This window comes from Ornithorhynchus anatinus, chromosome 7 (genome assembly GCF_004115215.2).
Source record: "Ornithorhynchus anatinus isolate Pmale09 chromosome 7, mOrnAna1.pri.v4, whole genome shotgun sequence".
NCBI lineage: Eukaryota > Metazoa > Chordata > Mammalia > Monotremata > Ornithorhynchidae > Ornithorhynchus > Ornithorhynchus anatinus.
In genome coordinates, this window is record NC_041734.1 from 39,508,341 (window position 1) to 39,529,712 (window position 21,372).

The following is a 21,372-nucleotide window of genomic DNA, read 5'->3' on the forward strand; positions in this document are numbered from 1 at the left end:
TGAAATAACGGAGTTGTCTTCTCATCTGAAAGCCACGGATTTATGAGGGAGCTTCATGCTCTGAAAGGGAGATCAATGACTGGAAAAGGCACCCACTTGTGGTTTACTGCGATGCAAAAGTCCAGCACTAATAGAATGGGAATATGTCTTCTTCTTGTCCCCTTTTCCTACAATAACTGCATGAAACAATCATGTGAAATTCTTTGGTATTTTTGACAGTGTCTTTACCACTAGGAAAGTTTGGTATTTTTCAGTCTTTGGTCAGAAGCATGCTCTAATACCAAGTAGTCACAGAAGAAAAGATCACCCTGATTTATTACTTAGATCCCCTGCCCCCGCCCAGCAAGGCAGAGCCATAGAAGGGGGAGGTTTCATCTTGCAAACTATAATCTCACAAACATCTGTAGATCTAAAAACTGGTGAAATATGCTGTACCCCATTAAAAATAGAATTGTATGCTCATTTCTCTCAATTGCTGTGAGGCCATACCTTTTTAGGTTTATGGAATACAGGAGAGGAATAGAATATAACAGTTTCCATCATGCAAATGCCTCCAATATTAGAGTCTTTCTTTGCTAGGGTTGAAGGGCAGGTTGGATGATTAGCAGCGGCAAGCAGAATTCTTAGATTATCACTAATTTTGACCATAATATGGTGATACTGCTCAAATTGCCATCACTTTAAACCAATTAAGACTGAATCCTATCATTTGAGAAGTTGTTTTGCCTCTTACAACTAAGAAGTGTGCACATGAAACATATCCTTTGGAAGGCCCCAACAACGATTCAGGTTTACGAGATGGAAAATGAAATCTGGACAGGAACAATGGATGCAAATCTTATTAAATGGCCGAACATTCTCCACTCAGCCCCAGGTTTCCTAATAGACCGGGGATGAGTAATTGGTGGAATGGACAGGAAGGCTTGGACCGTCATGGCCCAACCTATGTCTTAGATTACAAAATGGGTCGTTAGAATTTAGGGCAAAAGTCTGACAGATAATTCAGTAAGGCAAGCAACTCCTCATCACCCTCCCAGAAACAGCTCAAAATCAAGCCCAGTCCTGGAGGAAGATCCAGAATGCCATAGTGGAAACTACAGGCAATTCAATCTTGGATCGTGTGTGGCTTGGGGGGCCCCACATGAATAGCTTTGTTTTGGGTGTTGTTAGGGTGGGGCACGGGTGGCAATTGGGATCAAAGACTCCTCAGGCAGACCTGAGAGTAAATCTGAAACCTTGGATCAGCTCCGGAACTGATCCAGGATTTCGGGGTCATTCCGAGCCTGTGCGGAAACATTCTGAGCCATTTTCAATTGGCGTAACTCCCTGAAGCCCAACCTAATACACATCCTAGGAAACAGATTAGATGGGGCTGGGAAAAGGAGGACGTTTGCCCAACAGTCAATAGCATTTACATAGTTCCTATGGTATGTATAGAACTGATTTATTTTTTCTGTTGGCCCCATCTCAGAATGAGGAGTGTTCATCCCAGAACTTTTCATGCGCCGTAAATTCACTTCCCAAGAACCAATCGCCCCATCTATGAATACAAAGGACAATGCGGTTTGAATCCCGATCGTATAAAAATGGGAAGATTTCAAACAAATGCAGACTTGATACAGGGATAATCCAAGTATCCTGATCTCTTAAGTTTGCGAAATCTGTTTCAGTAAAAATGCTTTATTGCAAAGAGACTGTAAAGCGACCATTCGTGGCTTATTGAGCTGTTCCAAATAAAGCTATTTCACTCCCTGCATCACCAATAACCCTTAAACATTGGTACAAAGAGGGTTCAAAGATGCTATACTCACATCATTGGGAATGGTGAGTTCATGAGTACTGGCCGAGGGACTGGCATCCAAACCTGAGCATATGTAAGGGAAAATGGTTACAGCTTATAGGAAAACTGCTAATTTGCCTGGTTTAGGTTTTGGAAAACAAAAAAGGCATTTCCAAATGCCTGCATTGGTTCAAAGTTAAAAAGGTAAGGGAGAAAGATATCTTGGAACAACAGCAGGGAATCCAGCTACCAACGTAACAGTCCTAGACTTGACCACGGCTGAATTGGGTTCGATCCCCTCCCTCCCAGTGATCTCTGACTTTGAAGGATCACAACCTTGACCCCACATTGTGGAGATTTCTGGGCTTTTCTCTCTTTAACCTCTTTTCAAACAATGGCAGATTAAAACATGCTTGTCGGTATCTGCTGAAATGATCTCTTTTCATTTTGAGTTTCCTGCAGTATGCCTGCTTTAAGTAGACTGAGAGTAATCCTCCTGGGAAGATTATTAAGCACATAATATCTGGAGAAGCTACAAAGTTCACATGATCCTGGAAATCGAAACCACAGTTATAAGGGCCCAAGGATTGCACAGAGTATCTATAACACAATCTATAGCAATAATGTGAGCACAGAACATATTAGTCTTAAGGCTTTAGCATTACTCCAAGCAAACATCCACCAGGAAGATATGTGAAACAGCCCACACAGTTCTCCTCCATTCCATCTGGGCTATGTACATTTCATGGGTTCTACCAAGCAGGGCATATTTTACTGGGTTGGCCTTTCCTTATACTTTTGCTCATATTGTTGATAAGCAGTTCTGCACCGAGGAGGTGCACATAATACTGCAAAGAGCCAGCAGTGAAAGGAATGAAAGCTTTTACTGATTTCATACACAAACACTGAAGGAGTGGAGGAAGAGGGGAGAAGAAGCCACAGATTTGGCATCGAGTAACTGTGTCTATGATGAGGATTCTAAAACACGTTTCTTCGAGCTGTTTTCAAGACCCACCATTTCCCTTATTCTTTGAGAAAAACAAAGAAATAGAACCAATCATTTTAGCTGCAATCAAAAGGTACATGGAAATTCACTGTCCCTATTGTAATACATCAAGGTAATTATTTCAAAAACCCTTCTCATCTTCACATAATGAATGGAATTTAATATTATTTTGGGATTTGAAAACTTGGGTGTAGGAATTTCTGCTATCTTTGCCACCTACAGTGTTAATCAAGTAAGTCATTAAGAAGGTCCTTTGAGATAAAAGTATATGATCTTTTCATCCTGATGAAACTGCCCCAATCAAAATCCTATTTGTAAGCCCAAGAGGGGAAAAAAAATTCTGGTCAACCACATGAATTTACAGTCTACTTCTCATACACATCAGAACTTGATTGAAAGGAAGAGAAGGAGGGGGCTGGAAGGGGATGGGAGGGAGTTGGAAATAAATAAAAAAGTAAAGTTTGACTATAAGCAGTATTTCCATTGAGTTAAATAGTCTTTACTCAATTTTAAATGGTTGCATGCGTTAAGTTCCAGAGCAAAAGGCTAAAAAGGCTATTCACAGTGTTTTTTAGCCCAGTTGTTAAAAAATTGTACACTTGTTTCCAATGTAATGAAGTTTCCCCCAAAATAATAAACGGTATGCTGTTGTGCTGTTACCAGATTGGTTGAAGCACTTGTGAAATCCCACCTTGACCACTGCATCGGCCTTCTCACTGACCTCCCTGGTTCCAATCTTTTCCCTTTCCAATCCAAACTTCATTCTGCTCTCCTATTTCTTTTCTTAAAAGAAATCCTTCTGCACGCATCTCCCCACTCCTCAAATGCCTCCACTGGTTACACATCCATCTCTCATCAAGCAGAAACTCCTCACCATCGGACTGGAGGCAATCGGCTCTCTATCCCTCATGTGTCTTCACTCTCCTCCCTTTACAACCCAGCCCACACACTTCACACGTCTCCGTGGCTCAGTGGAAAGAGCCTGGGCTTGGGAGTCTGAGGTCATGGGTTCAAATCCCGGCTGCGCCACTGGTCAGTTGTGTGACTTCGGGCAAGTCACTTCACTTCTCTGGGCCTCAGTTACCTCATCTGTAAAATGGGGATTAAGACCATGAGCCCTACGTGGGATAACCTGATTACCTTGCATCTAACCCAGCGCTTAGAACAGTGCTTGGCACATAGTAAACGCTTAACAAATACCATTATTATTATTATTATCAATAATAACAACCTCCTCAACAACCTCCTGTCCCTCATTCTTGCTTCCCTCACCCCCTACATATATGTCAAACCAGCATTCTTCCATCTGCAAAGCTCTATTAAAATCATATCTCCTCCAGGAAACATTTCAAGCCTAAACTGTCATTCTCCCTCCTATTTTCCCTCTCTACTGCCTCACCCAGGTACTTAGTCCCACCCCCTAAGCACTTAGGTACTCACCCCAGTCCCACCCCAACAGCACGCATCACTCATGCACACACACACACCCAAATACGTAAACACTTCTTGGTTGCTTTCTTTGGCTGCAAATTTATTTTCACATCTGTCTCCCTGCTAAACTGCAAGTTCCACGAGGACAGGGACTGTGCCTACTAATCCATCAATCAATGGTATTTATTGAGCACTTAATATGTGCAGAGCACTGTACTAAGCACTTGGGAGAGTACAATATCACAGAATTAGCAGACACACTCCCTACCCACAGCGAGCTGAGAGGGGGGAGACATTATTTAATATGAATAAACAATTTTTCATATTTAAAGAAATGTACATAAGGGGGTAGGGCAGTTATCAAATGTTTAAAGGTCTAAGATCCAAATGCAGTGACACTGTAGAAGGGAGAGCGTGTTGGGAAAAGGGGGTTTACTTGGGGAAGGCCTCTTGGAAGAGATGTGACTTTAATAATGCTTTGAAGGTGGAGAGGGTGATGGACTGCCATAAATGGAGGGAGAGCAAGTTCCAGGCTTGGTGGGGGGAATGTGGGAAAGCATTCAACGGCAAGGTAGTTGAGATCAGGGCACACTGAGATGCAGCGTGGCTCAGTGGAAAGAGCCCGGGCTTGGGAGTCAGAGGTCAGGGGTTCGAATCCCAGCTCAGCCACTTGTCAGCTGGGTGACTGTGGGCAAGTCACTTCACTTCTCTGTGCCTCAGTTACCTCATCTGTAAAAAGGGGATTAAGACTGTGAGCCTCACGTGGGAAAACCTGATTACTCTGTATCTACCTCAGCGCTTAGAAGAGTGCTCTGCACATATTAAGCGCTTAACAAATGCCAACATTATTATTATTACTGAGTAAGGTGGTACTAGAGGAGTCGAGTGTGTGGGCTGGATTGAAGTAGGAGATCAGTGAGATAAGGTAGGATGGGGCAAGCTGATTGAGTCATTTAAAGCAAATGGTAAGGAGTTTCTGTTTGATGTGAAGGTACATCATGTATTGTACTTTCCCAAGTGCTTACTACAGTGCTCTGCGCAAATTAAGCACTCAATAAATACCCCTAATGAATGATATATCGTTAGAACCTTTAAGAGCTGACATATTTCTTTTTCCTCAATGTTTTCCTGAAAACTGGAAAGGAATCCCCTACCAAAATAGAATGAATTGAGAATATACACCAACTATTAAATCCCTCCTTCAGGGAAGAAGAAAAGACAATTTACCATTTTTAGTGAAACGCTGATGGTGCAATTATAATTCTTCAAAATTCAACTAAGAATGTATGGATGAAAATGTACTTCATATACATGGTTAAACCAATTCAAAACTTCCTGAGCAGAGTCAAGTTTAATTTGCCCTTTAAAAGGGTTGTCAAACTGTATGTTTCAGTAGCGAAAACATTTTTTTTGGTCATTCTGAAAATACTGATGGAAGCAACTGCGTTGTAGAAAAGTTAAGTTGTTATGTGATTGAGATCGCATTAGGTTAGGAGTGAAATCTAAGGTGCATCCTAACAGACACCAACCCATTTTCCTTTTGCCCAAATGATGGGTGCACATCTAATAATGCTAACAGGGATGTGTTTAGATACTCCACACCACAGTAGACTTGCCATCATTGTTTTCTATTCATTTGCAAATGCAGCTTTTCGATAAGGTCAGTTCTCCCTTTTCAAATCTCCAATGCAAACAATAAATAATCTAGGCAAAGTACTTGACCGTTTCCAATTTCAAACGAGAGAGAAGCCCACCCACCAACACCGATTTTACTCTTTCTTATTCTGTTCAAATTCTAGGAAAATGAGCTTCTCGTCACTCATTTCCAATCTTTAACCACCTAGTTACTCTAATGAGCCAACTTTTAATTTTAGTCTCATGTATCTTAGCCACATACTCTATTCCATCACTTGCTCTATAAAACAAGCCGTAAGATAACAATGAGAAGTCACTACAGACAGGAAGATTACAGACTCTACCTTCCACAACTGTCACGGAAAGTTCTGCCACAGACTCTTTTTATCACACAAATCTGTGAAGCATTTTCAGAAGGCTTTTGTAATCTTTAAAATTGGGTGATGAAATTAATGTCCATATTTCCCAAACACTTCTATATTCCATAATGGTGGTTTATTCATATAAACTAAAAGAAACTGTTCTCTGAAAGCTTGGACATTTTTGATGTCAGATTCTACTATTCAAGATTAAATACAAAGCCTCCCCATTGCCAAAAAGTCCCCAAGATACTATTTGTCCAGAGACTTGACTGTTTTCTGCAGATACTTTTCTCATTCAATACCAGGATCTATTTAATCTGCAAAAAGTCAACACATTCTGAACCCCAACTGAAAATTTGCACAATAAAAACACAATTAGTTACCCCAAAGTGACCACATTCCCTTGCTGTGGACTGGACGAGGCAGATCTCCTGAGCTGCATTCATCATTCAGATCCACACATCTCTTTCCCACTGCCAACAACGAGCCCTGCTCTTTCTTATGGGAGCCCAGTAACGCAGTGCGGATGTCATTTTCAAAAGCCATTGCATCTAGAGATATATTTTTCAAAGAGGTCTACTTGGCTTTCCTTCAGTTTTGTTTCTATTGCTTTACCTGATGACTGGCCCATCAGATTTTGAGCTTCTTCGGAGGAGTGTAAAGGCAGCTTTTCTCCTGAAGAGCAAAGAAGAAACAGATTTAATGTTTTTGCCCTCAAGGAGATAAGCATTGTCACTTCAACTAGGGAAGCTCAAAATATGATACAAAAAAAAATGGCAGAAAAGGTGTTTCAGATGGCAGTTCGATAATCCAGTGAAATGAAATACCTACTCAGCGGCTCACGTCATTCAGCCCATGTCCCAACTATAAAGTCTACCCCTTAAGTCAGCTGTGCCAATAAGTTTTTATGGTCTGGACATTCTAGTTACAAAGTTCTTGTCATCCTTGGGTTGAACAGATTGGCTCAGAGCTGCTTTCAAAAGGGGAAAAGGCTTTCCAACTCCTTGGCTCAAATCCTGCCCCAGGCATGTCCCATGAAGTACGAGGCGAGGCCTTTCCTAAAAAAGACCATACATCCACATCTTTCTAAGCTCTCTGCACATTGGAAATATCTTGGGCAGCGAGTGAAAAGGGGAAACGTAGAAACTTGGTGTGGGTAAAGAATGCTTAACAAGTAATGCACGGAAAAGTGTGAGGGTGCGTGTCGCATTAGAAAATGCAAATTGTCAAAATAACTAACTCCTCCTCCCTGGGCCGCCTCTGCCTTGAGCGGCAAGCTAGGCAAAAAGGACTCAATCACGGCTCCCGAGCAAGAACAGTCAGAACCCAGACCAATCATACGAGAAAATAAGGGTGCCACTGTCACCTTGTTCATTTGTTTCGTTGTACACAAATGACATTCACAGCTCAGTTTGACTTGTCCTATTTACTCCATTAAATAAAACAAGCAGAGAGAGAAAGAGAAAGAGAGAGAGAGAGAGAAAGAGAGAAAGAAAGAGAAATTCTAGTGGTAAGAAGAGAAGGAAATCAGTAAAGGGCATCTGGGTACGTACCAGGGAAAGCAGGGGTGGTCTGTCCAAGGGGAGTAAAAGGGGTTTGCTGCATGGCCAACTGGTGGAGCTTGGTCAACTGCTGAGGGGTAGGAGGGACATTAAAACTAAGAAGGTTATTGTTAGAGAGTACAAGTCACACCAAAAAAAAAAATCAAAAACAAAATTATATATATATATGTATATATATAAAAAAGGAAGCCATGTTAGGTCATGGCTAACACAACATTAAGAGAAGGACTTGGCCTGGGTATACACAGTAAAGCCCAAATCTTTAAGCAGACGTGCTTGGTCAGAGTCTGAAATACAATACCAGTGGCTCACCCTGCTTGACCTTGACCTTTGATCGGCCATCTAGCCTCTGTCAAGGCAGCTTTGGCTCAAACCCCATAGATATGCCAGAACTTTCACCTGCCATCCCTAAAGAGTGGGGAGATGTCCAGGTAGGTGTTCATAGGTGTTGTTTATAGGAATTTCATCCCCAGGCAGGCAACCCTACAATGGGGTTCTGAGCCGACTGCTAACTCAGGAGCAGTTTCAAAATGATATATATGACCTATGCCAAACTTACCCAGTTTCTCCAACTTAATCATATTTAAATCTTTACTGAAAAAGAGTATTACCGGAGAGCCATAAGACATGGCTAAATCTTAGGTCCCAGCTAAGGGCTAAGTTCTGTATAAAATCCAGACAATATAATACACAGCTGTAAAGTCAACTGCTTTAATTGGAGCCACCTAGGCTTCATTCTATTTTGTGTATTTCCCATAGAGGTTAATACAAAAACGTTGGTGACCACAAAATGTAAATTTTCAGTGTGACCAAGGTTGGAAGTTTGGCACAAGTGGGTTCTGGCCAAGCAGGTAAGTATTTCAGATCCTGCTTATCCCTTGTTGTGCTTGGAGACTTTTATGAGCCCCTGTGTAAGGAAATTTGATGGGGCAGAAGAAATATGAAATGCATTTTGTGCTGTCACTGTATCTTTGTTTTAAAGTCTTAGGAATATTTAGAGCCCACTGACAATTTCCAAGGGCAAAGAGACTCCCCACCCTTCATCAAGATTTTCCTTGGTCAGAAGCTAGCAGGGACAAGCTATTTCCTTTGATTCCTCTTTCGGGTATCTCTGCAAACTGTGGGTGGCCTAAGAAGCTTAGGCAGAAAAGATTTCCAGATTTGGAAAAACCCTTTAATCGGGATGTGAAAAAGCTCTATTTGACTATCACCTCTAGCCCTCTGAAAGGGGCAGGTGACCAAAATTCTCCAATTTGGCAACAAGAAATCACATCTTAACTCCTTGCTCCTGCAGCACATCTGAGGGAGGAAATGCAAGGGAGTCACACATCAGCAATGGTGAGGGTGAAGCACTGGAGTCAGCAAACCTGGGAGTCTAAAGAAAACAGGTCAAGAGAAGGAAAGGACTTTGAAAACAAAGGGGGGGGGCATGGGGAAACATTTCAGTGGGAGTGGGAAATAAACATCAGAAGAACTGGCATGCACACTGTCAACCGTTGGAATCCATTACCAGAAAACCGAAAGGCCAACCCAAATTCACAAAGAGTAGAAAGGGTTTGAACTCTGCAGTCATCCAAATGGAAGACCTAGAATTCTAGCCATGACTATTCTATTTGCTACTCAATTTTGGATATTGCATTTTGGGTTAAGATTCTCGTAAGGTATTGGTCCCAAACATAAAATCGCTTTGCTAAAATGCAAATGAGCTACCACCTATATATTTTCCGATGGACCTTGAGTTGGGGAACAGAGTATGATCCATGGGTTACTGCAGGGTCCATAACTGCAGAGAGTTCTTCTATGGTCCTTTTTCCATCCTTTCGGCACTCATGTTGGGCAAAATCCAGCTTCCTACAAACCTGATCCCACCCATCTCTGAACCCACACGGAAGTCCCACCTGCCCAACCTAGATTCTCGGAGTTTTCCAGACAGGCCCGATGGACATCCTACCTCATGAGGCCTGAGCCTTTGAAGCTCCATGAACAAAAGGGCAATACAATCTTTTAAGGTCACAAGTAGTACAGTGCTCTCCACAAAGTACGCACTTAATAAATACCATTGATTGACCGAAGAAGCATTTCAAAAATATAGCAACCCAACTGGAGGATATTTTTATATTTTATAAAAATGATCTTTTATATTCATCATTTTTCCAAATGGAAACTCAATGAAATTAAAAGGAATCTGTGTGGTTTTTTGAAGTACTGGGATTTTTTTTCTCTTGATAATTCATTACTGCTAAATGGAAAGCAATGCTCTAAGCCATTTGGTATAGCAATGCTCCCAAATCATTCAATCGTATTTATTGAACACTTACTGTGTGCAGAGCACTGTACTAAGCACTTGGAAAGCGCAATTCAGCAACAGAGACTATCCCCACCCATAATGGGCTCACAATTCCCAGACTGACTCTAAACCTCAAGTGCAGGAAATTGTACGATTGTATCTGCTATTCTAATTGCTGGTTCCTCACTCTTTCAATCCTGGGGCCATTTTCTTCCCTTTTCCCCATTTTCCCTAGAAAGATGTGCATCACATGGAGCCGGGGGTCATGAATATCACACTTAGGAAAGCTGTACCATATAAAAGATGTGATTCATTAGCATCTGAGCAAGAAGATTAATGGGACATGCTGCACTGCTCTATGTACATTTTGCATTACGACACGGCACTGTGCTAAATTCAAATTTCAATTTTTGTGGGCTGAATTCTCCAGAATCTTTCTTCCAACTCCATCCATTCCTTTATCTCTCGCAAGCTTGCACATTTGTTCTCTTCTCTTCCAGCTCCATTAGTCCCTAATCCCCTGCTTACCTCCTGGACTCCCAGGCCCTCCTCCTAGCCCTGCCATCTTTCCTTCCTATGAGCTTTGCATTTATTCTGGGCCCAAGGCCTGGGCATTTTTTGGCCTAATTATCTCCCACAGCTGATTAGGCCAGCTCTCCCAGTGGCTACCTGCCCTTCTGCCCATCTGCCACCCTTTACACTCTGAGGATCAGCACTTTTTTTCAGCGAACCAATTCACCAGGGCTCTATCTAGGTTGCCTGACAGCCTCTAGACTCTGGAATTCCATGCTCCATTTCCCCAAAAGTCTTAGTTCCAAGTGTGAATTATACATGGCTTTATGAAAAATCTGCCTTTCAACATAGAAAATCTGTGTGCTTATTATATTTGGGTGCAGATTGTGGAGAAAAAGTTAGGGTAATTGTTCACTATTTGCTTTTCGTGCCCAAGCATTCAAGAGAAGCAGCGTGGCTTAGTAGAAAGAACATGGGTTTGGGAGTCAGAGGACATGGGTTTTAATCCCAGCTCTGCCACTTGTCTGTTGTGTGACCTTGGGCAAGTCGCTTAACTTCTCTGTGCCTCAGTTACATTGGTAAAATGGGGATTAAAAGTGTGAGCCCCATGTGGGACAACTTGATTACCCTGTATCTACCCCAGTGCTTAGAACAGGGCTTGGCACATAGCGCTTAAGAAATGCCATAATATTACTATTACTTGAAACAGTCATTGTTTCAATTGCCTGAGTGGGTCATTAGAATTACACACACCCATTTTCTGCTCCCAGATCAAAGGCATTATTATTGTCAGTCTCCATTCATGACAAAACTAGAGCTCCAAGCTCCAGAACACACGCATTATATTTACTAGTCTTGTGTTCTTTCTGAAGAACATGACAGAGCTCTACGGCAGGACTGCTGTGAAATGGTATTCTTCTTGCTCTCACCATGATTCTCCTAAGAGGGAGGTGATGCATTAGGTGACTGATTCCATTTTCCCTGCATGGCCAGCAAATTACAAGCACCATACCTGTTTATGTCTGCCGCTACAGAGCAGATTAATCACTTCCATTTTACTGTAATTGCAGCTTCCTTTTGGCAGGAACTGTAACAACAGGGACTCCCTTTTCCATTCTGCTGACAGAACTGAACTGAAAAAAGCCACACTCCTCCTCATGAGCTCCATGCACTTTCTAGTGTCCAGTAGGCCGGAGTGGTGGATAGAGAGAAGGTGAGAGATTGAGTACACTGGGAAATGAAATCTTAAGCCTCGTATTTTATCGACATTAAAAAAAAACCCCACGATGCCAAACGTTCACTATCTGGGGATATTCTATCACATCGCAATAGTTGAGTTGTATTGCAAATGGGAAGAAGGACAAAGAATTTCAATGGATCCTCCCTGTTACTTAATGTCATAGCATTCCCAGCCTCATTTCCAAACAAATGAAGAAAGAATTGCTTTTATTCTCACTGAGCCCCATTGATCCTGACACACCCAAGATGGGCATTTGGAGAAGCAGCATGAGCTTGTGGATAGGGCACGGGCCTGGAAATAAGAAGGTCATGGGTTGTGATCCCTGCTCCGCCACTTGTCTGCTGTGTGGCCTTGGGCAAGTCACTTCATTTCTCCATGCCTCAGTTAGCTCATCTGTAAAATGGGGGTTGGGACTTTGAGCCCCAACATGGGACTGGGACTGTTCCAACGTGCTGGTATCCACCTTAGTGCTTAGTATAGGGCCTGGCATATAGTAAGCACTTAAGAAATACTATCATTATTACTATAATGCAAGGTGTGTGATAATTCTGTGCAAGTCTGCTGATTTGTCCAGGAAAACACATGATGATCACTTGATGCCTGGTAGTGCTTGTACTCCCCTCTCCCCTCTATAACCTTCTTAATTGCAAAAGTAGCCTGTCCAAACTCTGAGGAAGAGCTCAGTACAACATGGACCGATCTATTATTCAAGGGGTGGCTAGTTTAGGTGCCCTCTGTCAATCAGGTTAACATTTGATTCTATTTATTGCCCTTGATTCTATTTATTGCCATTGTTCTTGTCTGTCTCTCCCGATTAGACTGTAAGCCCGTCAAAGGGCAGGGACTGTCTCTGTTACCGATTTGTTCATTCCAAGAGCTTAGTACAGTGCTCTGCACATAGTAAACGCTCAATAAATTTTATTGAACGAATGAATGAATGAATATGGGGGTCGGGTTATCAGTGATGTTTGTTGAATGTCTGTTACTCCTAGCATTCCTCTAGGCTGCAACTTCATGGTGGGCAGGGAATGTGTCTACCAACTCTGGAGTACTGTACTCTCCCAAGTGTTCTGTACAGTGCTTGGCACACTGTAAGTACTCAGTAAATACCACTGATAATGATTACTTAAGGGTTGAGCTTCAGGCCTGCCTTGAGTAAAATCATGGCTAAACCCAAACTTTCTCCTGAAAAAAGATCTTTAAACATTAAAAATAAACGAATAAATAAAGATTTCCTTGGGGTAGGCTCAATCAAAGCCTTTCATAGTTTGTACATCTAATCCACTCTTTTGGTCCCTAAGTGCCATAATGATAATGATAATAATTAACTACTTACTATGTGTCAAGCACTGCTCTAAATGCTGGGGTAGACACAAGCTGATCCGGTTGGACACAGTCCCTGTCCCACATGGGGCTCACAGTTCATTCATTCAATAGTATTTATTGAGTGCTTACTATGTGCAGAACACTATACTAAGCGCTTGGAATGTACAAATCGGCAACAGATAGAGACAGTCCCTGCCCAATGACGGGTTTACGGTCTAATCGGGGGAGACAGACGGACAAAAACAATAGCAATAAATAGAATCAAGGGGATGTACATCTCATTAAAACAAGAACAATAAATAGAATCAAGGTGATGTACATCTCATTAACAAAATAAATAGGGTAATAAAAATATATATACAAATGAGTGGACGAGCACAGTGCTGAGGGGAAGGGAGAGGGGGAGGAGCAGAGGGAAAGGTGAGGAAAAGGGGGCTTAGCTGAGGGGAGGTGAAGGGGGGGTAGAGAGGCAGCAGAGGGAGCAGTCTTCATCCCCATTTTATGGATGAGGTAATTGAGGCACAGAGAAGTGCAGTGGCTTGCCAAGGTCACACAGTAGACAAGTGGTGGGGCTGGGATTAGACTCCAGGTCCTTTTGACTCTAGGGCCCGTGCTCTATATCCACTAGGCCACGCTGCTTCCTCACTTTGTGCCCTTCTTTATTCCCAGTTTGTCCCACGCTTTGTCTCCACTTTTGCTTCAAGAATATTAAAGCATTAAAGGGGCTGATCCCATTAGGTTATATATTAACCATCTTGTCATTTCAACAGAAAGCATGCTTGTTCACTCTAAATGTCGTTTCACTTAATCTTGATCAATTTATCCAAGAAATAATGATGCTTCTAAAATTGATTTGCTCAGTGGAGTGAAACATCTCTCCCTAAAGATCAAGCAAGACAAATCATATTTCAAATATGAATTCATAATGACAGCAGACACAGCTCTCAACCGCATGGAATTATGGCTTTGTGGAATAAGTGAGATGGTCGAGGAGGTTTACATTAGGAAAAATGTTTCTCTAAAACCAAATAATAATAATGGTGGGCAAATGTCAGACAAAACAGGAAAATAAGGGAAAATTACTTTTGTTTTGAATTGCCCAGTCTTTTAAAAGATAGAGTATCTGAAATGATTACCCAATAGCCACAAGTTCAGTAGGAAGAACATAGGATATTTTAGAAGTCAAAAAAATGGGGGTGATTTGTTGTCAACCTTTACAAAGGAAAAATGTGACCGGTGCTAATCTCTAGATAATCGAGGAAAAAAGAAATCATTGTTGGGCTCATGTGTGTAGGAGATGAGGTGTGGAGGAATACGTTGAAGAAAAAATTGCCACGTTGAGGCAGATTGTAAAATATTTTTCTAAATGACAGGCACCCTAGATTATTTTTGTATAAATTTAACAAATCTGATTAGACCCCAGTGCCATTTCTTTTAAAGTGTATGCCCCAAATGACTGTGATATGGCCAAACTCATGATTCCTAGTTTGAGACAAGGGATAGGATGAGTCCAATTTATGATTATATATGAAAACTGAAATGCAAAATTCTATATTCATTCATATAATATGGATGACTGAGATCCAGAAAGTGCCAAATGGATCACTTATCTTTAAATAACGATTTCAACTGCTTTCAAATTTCTTAAAAAAAACCCAACAACAGAACTGTTTCTACAACACCCTAGCAGGTGATCAGAAAGTGGGTGTTATTATCTGGAATTGGAGGGGAAGCCAAACAAAGAGAAGTCAAATAACTCACTGGAGATAATAAAGTCAGTGGTAGAATGGATAATAGGACCCATCTCTTCTGACTTCTACTCCAGTACTCTTATCAATCAAATCAATTAAAGCACAAGCATGGTACACAACAGAATTCTCATGCTCAAGTTATACTGGAAAAAATACACAGAAAAAACACAATAGAAATTCCATTCCATGCCAAAATGTCACACTGACCATAATAAATGCAGGTTTTATGGTCCAAAGCACAATGTAGTGTTGACAAATTTACTTTGGACACATATTCAGTCACAGCATGTTGATGACTAAACTTTTTATAATTATTAGTTTAATTTAATTGTAATAAAAGCTAATAATGATAAATTAGCTGAAACAGGGACACTTTCAAGGTGTTTTAAAATACAGTTTATGCCTGACTGTGCTTCCTTGGCAAAGTGGATACAGCATGGGCCTGGGAGTCAGAAGGTCTTGGGTTCTAATCCCAGCTCTGCCACTCATCTGCTGGGTAAACTTGTGTAGGTCACTTCACTTCTCTGTGTCTCAGTTACCTCATCTGTTGAATGGGGATCAAGACTGTAGCCCCACCTGGGACAGGGACTGTGTCCGACCAAAGTTGCCTGTAACCGCCCCAGCACTTAGTACAGTGTCTGGCACAGAGTAAGTGCTTAACAAATACCATCTAAGCTTCTCTGTTATTGTATGGAATTCCTGTGGGGGCCAAATTCAAGAAATATTGGGTTGGAGCTTCTCATGGGAATTATTACTTTCTAATTTCACAAAAAAGTTCTGGGCAGATTCAGGATATAATGTCTGTAAACATTAGAACGTTTAACAATCTGTGATACCAGATTCTCTCTATCAAGGATACAAAACACAAGTTACTAAAGAAATCTTAATTATGAGTTTCCTTCCTTTGTTGAACTGACAGTTCAATCTTATCTTTGCGCTTAGAATATAATCTGAATCGAATATCCTACAATCCTGTTATCGACTCCTTTCATTGATTTCAAAATGAGTGGTAGGTTTGGAAGAAACTCATCATTTTCTAGAAGCAATGAGAGTTGAGTTGCCTGTTATCTGGAACGAAAAAAGAAATCAAAATAGAAAAGAATAGAAAAAATAATTAATGGCACTGAGATTGTCACCTGATCGCTTGATCACCAAGACATGTGTTTATGAATTCCTTTTATATTTTCCAAATCAGAAAAACACTTTCATGCAGAATGCATTTCCATCCAAAAGTTATGTGTGATGAAATAATGGTGCAGACCAAACATAAACTGTAGGTAAATGGCAAGCATTAGCAGTGCAAGATCCTGAAAAATCAAATGCACCTAAGAGAAAACCTACCCACCTGCTGATCTCCAGACTTGTAAGCCTGGGTCATTTGGCAAGCTTCAAGGAATGAGGGGAGGGAGCTTTGGGAGAAATTAGGAAAACAAGAAAGGCAGGGATGGAGTTCTTTGGATTCAACAACCTGTCCTTCCTGGTAGGTAAAATTGGACTGCCAGCATCCAATATCCAAGGCAGGAAATATCTAAATCCTCATCATAGATGACTCTGATACACACAAGCTAACTAATAATTGGAAAATTTGGGCAAGAATAAATGAATCCGCTTAAGATTCTCCTAGGCAATTTAGAACAATAAAAATCGATCCTACACTAAGGAGGATCATAAATAAAATGGACAAGGAAGTTGCTTTCTCCTGCTGAAGGCCTGACAGCCACGATCTAGTAGGCAAGTTATGTGGGAACATCTATCCAAGCATCGAGGTTATGCCACATGCAAACCCCAGTACAAACGATCAAAATCCAACACTTCTATTTGTACATGAATTGCCTCTTCCTCCATACAGTTCATCCTGTAATGTATTCCGGCTTCATTTGAAGTTATAGCTACATTTGGGAAAAATGCACATGATTTTAAAATAATGCAAACCTTAATTACCATTAATGCCTCCAGTACACTTCATTTTTTTCAATCACAAATTCTGCATAAGAGAGGATTGAAAAAATATGTCATTCAAATGCACTTCAGTATGCATTAAGAAACTAGTCATGTGCAGATGATAGCATGATTGAATGAGCTTTCAATAGAAGCTAATAGTGGGCAGTGGGTAAGAAAGCATTTTACCATTCATGGAAATGTGAAAGTGAAAGAGTTTTTAGGTGAAACAATTTATTGTCTTTGCTGCAAATTTCAGCCAAAACCAGTTCTGGTACATTTTTAAGAAGTGTGAATACAGATTTGCCTTTGGCTACTAATGACCTGGTGATTCCAGATCTTCTGAGATGAGATTTGCAACATGATAAGATGTTGTTTTATCAGAATATTTTGCTGACAAAAAACAGGTCTTCTTATCCCAGGATTCTTCGAGGAGTTAGGAGAATGGCAACTTTCTCCCAGAAAGGGAGAAACGGATCCAGTATCATTAAAGTTGTCTGATCTTCCTAACTTGAATTAGTGGACATCTTTTCTAGAAAACCTCATTCCAAAAAGTTCACAGAAGGACAGTTATCTCCCAAATATTAAATAGGGATGGGCTATTTTAGCCCAACCAGGCCTTGAAGGAAGCCATTGGGGGATACAGTGATATTCCACCCTAAATAAATTAAGGTGAAGATGAAGCAAGTTGGTGGGATCAGTACATCATCTGTCCCCCTCGCTTTTTTTTCGAATGGTATTTGTTAAGTGCTATGTGCCAGGCACTGTACTAAGTAAAGAGGTAGATTCAAGATACTCAGGTTGGGCATAGTCTATGTTCCATATGAGGCCCACGGTCTTAATCCCCATTTTACAGATGAGGTAACTGAAGCACAGAAAAGTTAAATGACTTGCCCAAGGCCACAGAGCAGACAGGTGGTGGAGTCAGGATTTAAACCCATGTCCTTCTGACTCTCAAACTCATGTTCTATCCACTAGGCCAAGCTGCTTCTCATAGGCCGTGCTGCCTTAGGAAAACAGCAGTTGGGATGGGATTTAGCCCTGGAACAATAGTTTACTTAGAAGTCAATAATTAGGGGCCTAGCCTGAAATTTCTAGCTCCATTAACAGGCATGGTAGACTAGCACCACCCCTCCCTCGTCCACAGAATGGAAAATATACCACCCCTCCTTCATCCCTAGAATGGAAAATATAAGCAATGATATTACTAGATCAGACTAAGTGCCATGTGGGACATGGACCGTCTCCAACCTGATAAGCTTGTTTCTGCCCCAGTACTTAGTAAAGTGTCTGACACAGTAAGCACTTAATAGTAATAATAGTAAGACACAGTAAGCACCATAATAATAATAATGATGGTGGTATTTGTTAAGTGCTTACTATGTGCAAAGCACTGTTCTAAGCATTGGGGGGATACAAGGTGATCAGGGTGTCCCATGTGGGACTCATAGTCTCAATCCTCATTTTACAGATGAGGTAACTGAGGCACAGAGAAATTGTGACTTGCCCAAAGTCACACAGCTGGCAAGCGGTGGAGCCAGGATTCGAATCCATTCATTCAATAGTATTTATTGAGCGCTTACTATGTGCAGAGCACTGTACTTAGTGCTTGGAATGTACAAATCAGTAACAGATAGAGACAGTCCCTGCCCTTTGATGGGTTTACAGTCTAATCACGGGCTTACAGAACCCATGACCTCTGACTCCCAAGCCCGGGCTCTTTCCACTGAGCCACACTGCTTCGCATTAAAATAAAATCAACCAATCAACCAAATAAAGAAATGAACAGCAATGTTCCATTCAGTTCTGTATGCTGGCTCTGTCAGGGGCCACCCACATTTATATCTTTTGGAAAGCATCACTTGTTTTAGTCTTCATGTAGCTGATAGTCCAAGATGTTCCTAAAGCAATTATCATTGTTGTACTTATGATTCTTGAAATGTACACACTTCCCAGGAAGGGAATTTCACAGTTCGACTACTTAAAACTCTTCCATCCAGGATGTTTTTTTCCTTGCTAGTGGACTAAATCCCTGATACTGTAATTCCTTTCCTTTCCTTCATTCCAAAATAAGTTTCAGCAGTTAACATGCACTGTGATAGTACACAGAAAGTTCCATCCACAATTACTATCCAGTTACAGGCTAAAATCTTTGATTTCTTCCTGCCATCCTTTTCTTCCTGGAGGTGGTATACTGAGGGAGGGATTTTGGGGAACAAATCATCAGAAATAAAGCAAATAAAAATCAAAGTGTCTCAAAAAATTCAAATCATCTAGTTTTTTTATGTTATTTGTCAGGTGCTTACTATGAATCAAGCACCGTTCTAAGTGCTGGGGAGAGCACAATATAGCAGAGTTGGTAGACACATTCTCTGCCATATACACAGGGTGCGGTCTAAATAGGAGGAAAAAACAAATATTTCATTTCCATTTTATAGTCGAGGAAACTGAGGTACAGAGAAGTTAAGTGATTTGCCCAAGGTCACAGAACAGACAAATGGCAGAGCTGAGATTAGAACCCAGCTCCTTCTGACTCCAACCCACTAGGCTCCACAACTTCTTGTTTCCATTTCAGTCTTTAAAAAATTTCTTGGTAGTGGTTTTTATTTTAATGATTTGTCACCCAACATTTGGCTTCTGAGATGGCTGACAAGGAGAACTTACACAAAAAAGAATCTCTGAAGGTTCCAAATTTCCCCTCCTGTCAAATGGCCTCTTGAAGGTGAGTTTCCATTAAAACTAGCAGAAATGAAGAAGGGATAGATAAGTGACCAAAGAGAAGAGAAAAATCTCAGCCTGCACTGAGAATCTGTTAAAATCCTCATCAGTCTAAAACCTAGCCATTCTCTGTGCCACTCCTTTTCCACTGCTTTGATATTTTCTTCTGATAGGATATTTTAATATCGCTTGAGTTGCTTGGATGGCAACCAATATTGTTTGGTTCCAACAGCCGGACAGGCTGACATTTTCTGTAAAATGAAAGCAGTTTATCAAATTTTCAATAGGGAAAGTTTCCATGTCTTCCAACGATCCTAGTGCAGTTCATGCTCCCCATCAAAATATCTCCCTTTCGAGGTGTGAAGTTCAAGAATCTGAAGGATTCACCAGAAGTCGGCTCCAATTGGTTTTATAAATCAATAAAGACACATCAGCTAGAAAGGCAAAAACTCTTGGTTTCAGAAAACTGACTCCCTCTATAATATAGGAATAAAGCAAACAAGATTCAACTTTGAAATCTGAGAATATGCACCTAGGACCATTCATCCTGGCTGATCATTCCTTTTTCATGTAGCAGATATGAGGAAATAGATCTTTTTTTGTTATACACAGACCCATACAGCAATTACTAAGGTATTCAATAATGAATTTAACATGCCCATTTCAGATGCTGAAGCCAAAGTTAATATGTTTCAATTGTATATTTATAATACAATCAAAAGGCAAATGCAAAATAGAACTGCTACTGAAACAAATACAAGCAAACTATTTGAAGTTGTTATATGCAAAGGAAATAAGATGTTACACCTACGCTTGTAAAATCAGATCTTAGAAACTTCAGATGAAAATTACTTCTTTACTAGTTTCCTATACTTTCTCCTTTGAAGAGATATATTTAACTCGATTCACATTCTAATCGAAGCCCTCTCTGCTTTCCTATCAGTCACAACTACCATGAATTATTCAGTGGTTTTTTAGAGAGAAATGAGTCATGAAATGGTAGCTATATTCTTTTTCCTGTTCTTACTTGGGCATTGTGTATAACACAAATGATGGCTGTGAATTCCTCAATGTAGTTTAGGATGACATGCCTATGGAAATTTTAATTCTACATAATTGAGTAGTGAACTATTTCTTTACAAACATCAAGTTACAAAATTTGAGGAGAAAATCACAATAACAGGTCATAATTAGTAGGGAAACCTTTGGCAATTTCAGCAGAGGAATTTTTCAAATCCTCCCAAATGCTATTATTTCATGCTATTAGAAGCAGCGCGGCTCAGTGGAAAGAGCACGGGCTGGGGAGTCAGAAATCGTGAGTTCAAATCCCAGCTCTGCCGCTTGTCAGCTGTGTGACTTTGGGCAAGTCACTTCACTTCTCTGTGCCTCATTACCTCATCTGTAAAACGGCGATGAAGACTGTGAGCCCCACGTGGGACAACCTGATCACCTTGTATCCTTCCCAGCTCTTAGAACAGTGCTTTGCACATAATAAGCACTTAAATGCCAACATTATTATTATTATTATTCATACAGTATTAGTGGAGAAAAACGAAGGAGTGTAACCAATTTGGTTCCTTTACTTTTATGTGCTTAATCTACAGTATTCCTTGTACACTGGATACTTGATTCTTGGATTCAGGTCAAATAACATGAGGTTGAATTAAAAATTTACCACACTGATTTAAGTCTCTAAGTAGGTGCTACATTTGATTGAATAAAATCTTTACCCAGTGGATAGTTTCCCCCCTACCCTTTCCCAATTACCTGTTTACTCTCTTGTAGAGATGACTTTAGAACCACAATATATAATGTTGGTATTT

General features: G+C 40.7%; 1 protein-coding gene across 20 annotated transcripts in view; it reads right to left on the bottom strand.

The window, feature by feature from the left end:
• PCBP3 (poly(rC) binding protein 3) overlaps positions 1-21,372 on the bottom strand; it is a 342,071-nt gene that overhangs the window by 54,291 nt on the left and 266,408 nt on the right. For 12 of the 20 annotated variants that reach the window (XM_029068512.2, XM_029068513.2, XM_029068532.2 and 9 more), the window contains 3 exons: positions 7,768-7,846; positions 6,830-6,889; positions 1,812-1,864 (listed from right to left, as the gene is read on the bottom strand). In XM_029068512.2, coding sequence (XP_028924345.1) covers positions 1,812-1,864; positions 6,830-6,889; positions 7,768-7,846 — 192 coding nt within the window. The remainder of the gene's footprint in view (positions 1-1,811; positions 1,865-6,829; positions 6,890-7,767; positions 7,847-21,372) is intronic. The other 8 variants (XM_029068533.2, XM_029068535.2, XM_029068522.2 and 5 more) reach the window with 2 other exon arrangements.